We start from the raw sequence: 1696 nt of genomic DNA on the forward strand, positions 1-1696 counted from the left end.
ATCTGGTGAACTGGGAAGTGCCTTTAAATGACATGATGTGAATTAGAGCTATAGAAATAAACTGAATAGAATTGTTTAATTATCAATTTAGTTTGGACACCAGCACATTAGGTAGATCAGGCAGCAAAAGAAACTGCTAGAAATGTATCAGTGGATTTAATTATTAATTTTTACTAAATCTGAAGTTAAAATGTTAAACAGAAAATGAAGGATAAATGGCAAACGGAATGGGAGAAAGGAAAAAAAAAAGGAAGTTGGTTTTATAAAAGAATTTAGAAAAACAGGAAGAACTATTAGAGAATAAATGATTAATTCTCCATTGAGATCTGAGCTTAATGGCTTCAACAGAACTCTGTTTATCTTGGGGAAACATGAATGGGTAAATGAAACTATATAACATGTGATGTTCTACTGAGATAAATATGAAGAGGAGAGACAGCAGTTCCTTCAAAATTTAGGTAAAAATTTAATTAGATTTATTTGAATTATTTAGAAGATCTAAAAATAACAGGGGGGGGGTTGATGCCGGGTCACCCTGCATCTCTCTGTCCTGGAGGCCATCTGCCTCCATCTTGGGTGGATAGGGACTCTGCCAGGCTGCCTGGCCCTTACTGCTCTCTAGAAACTTTATTTTTTTGGTAGACAAATCTGCCTTAAGTCATGTAGGCTCCTCCTTTGGAAAATAAGTTAAAATCTAACCAATCAAATGATCTAATTTAGCATTCTGGCTGAAGTCACTGAAACAATAAAAAGATTACTGTAAATGTAATGACACTATTAAAAGAGAATAAACCCTTAAAGCTAGAGACTCCTTGGTTTTAATGATTCTACAAATAGTTTAGAATAATCTAGTCCAGGTTTTATGTGTCAAAGTTTAGTAGTTTTTTAATTAGAGTAGATTAAAGATGTTAAAGGTGGGGAAATTAGGTGGAATCGCCCTTTACTCTTTCCCGAATCGGAAGCCAACTTCAGTGAGGAGAACCTCTGGCTTCAAACACACTGAAGGAGGAAAAAGAAATACCTAAATGTAACTTTAAAAAATAATCTGACGTTAAGAAGATGAGAGCTTCGGGTTCCGGGGTGAAGTCTTGTGGTTTAGATGGTAAAAAGCGACCAAAGGATGGGGACATCCAACACGTCATGCTTAGAAGCTCACAGCCAAACCAAACTTTTGGAAAACTACCTTCATTCTCTGAGATTAACTCCATAAAATATATGCCGAATTTTAGAGAGGCATCCATGTTGACTGGTTTCCAGCAGTAAAAGGTATTCGGTAATAAGTGGGATTAAAAACTGCTGTTTTCATAAACTCATCAGTGAAATTCGGCAGAATGAAGCGTTAGCTGTTAGCTTAGCTGTACTCACCTCTCTTTATCAGCGGGGTTTTCAGTCAGATGAGCCATCGCTGAAGCTAATATAACACAGCTAACATACACGGTTAGAAACCAGGTGTTTATTCACCAACACAACCTAAAAAACAATAAAATATGGATCCATTAGCAGCCAGCTGCTGTAAACAGCGGTGAGGACGCTAACGGCTTATTCTTCAAACTAAATGAGGGCAAGAGTGACTCGGAATGCTTTATACTGCCACCTCCCGGCTACCTGGAGAATTAAACATCTCATTTCTACACTTAAAAACAAAACAGATCTTCTGGGAATAAGAACGCAACAAAATAAATAAATAAATAAATAA

The 1696-nt window shown here is 36.6% G+C and overlaps 1 protein-coding gene across 1 annotated transcript in view; it reads right to left on the reverse strand.

Annotated features, from left to right (window-relative positions):
• Positions 1–1543, reverse strand: part of srp19 (signal recognition particle 19kDa) — a 5538-nt gene extending 3995 nt beyond the window's left edge. The window contains exon 1 of the mRNA XM_015374561.1: positions 1366–1543. Coding sequence (XP_015230047.1) covers positions 1366–1403 — 38 coding nt within the window. The 5' untranslated portion in view covers positions 1404–1543. The remainder of the gene's footprint in view (positions 1–1365) is intronic.
• Positions 1544–1696: the final 153 nt, after the last annotated feature.

Source organism: Cyprinodon variegatus, unplaced genomic scaffold (genome assembly GCF_000732505.1).
Source record: "Cyprinodon variegatus isolate N-32 unplaced genomic scaffold, C_variegatus-1.0 Scaffold105, whole genome shotgun sequence".
Lineage (NCBI taxonomy): Eukaryota > Metazoa > Chordata > Actinopteri > Cyprinodontiformes > Cyprinodontidae > Cyprinodon > Cyprinodon variegatus.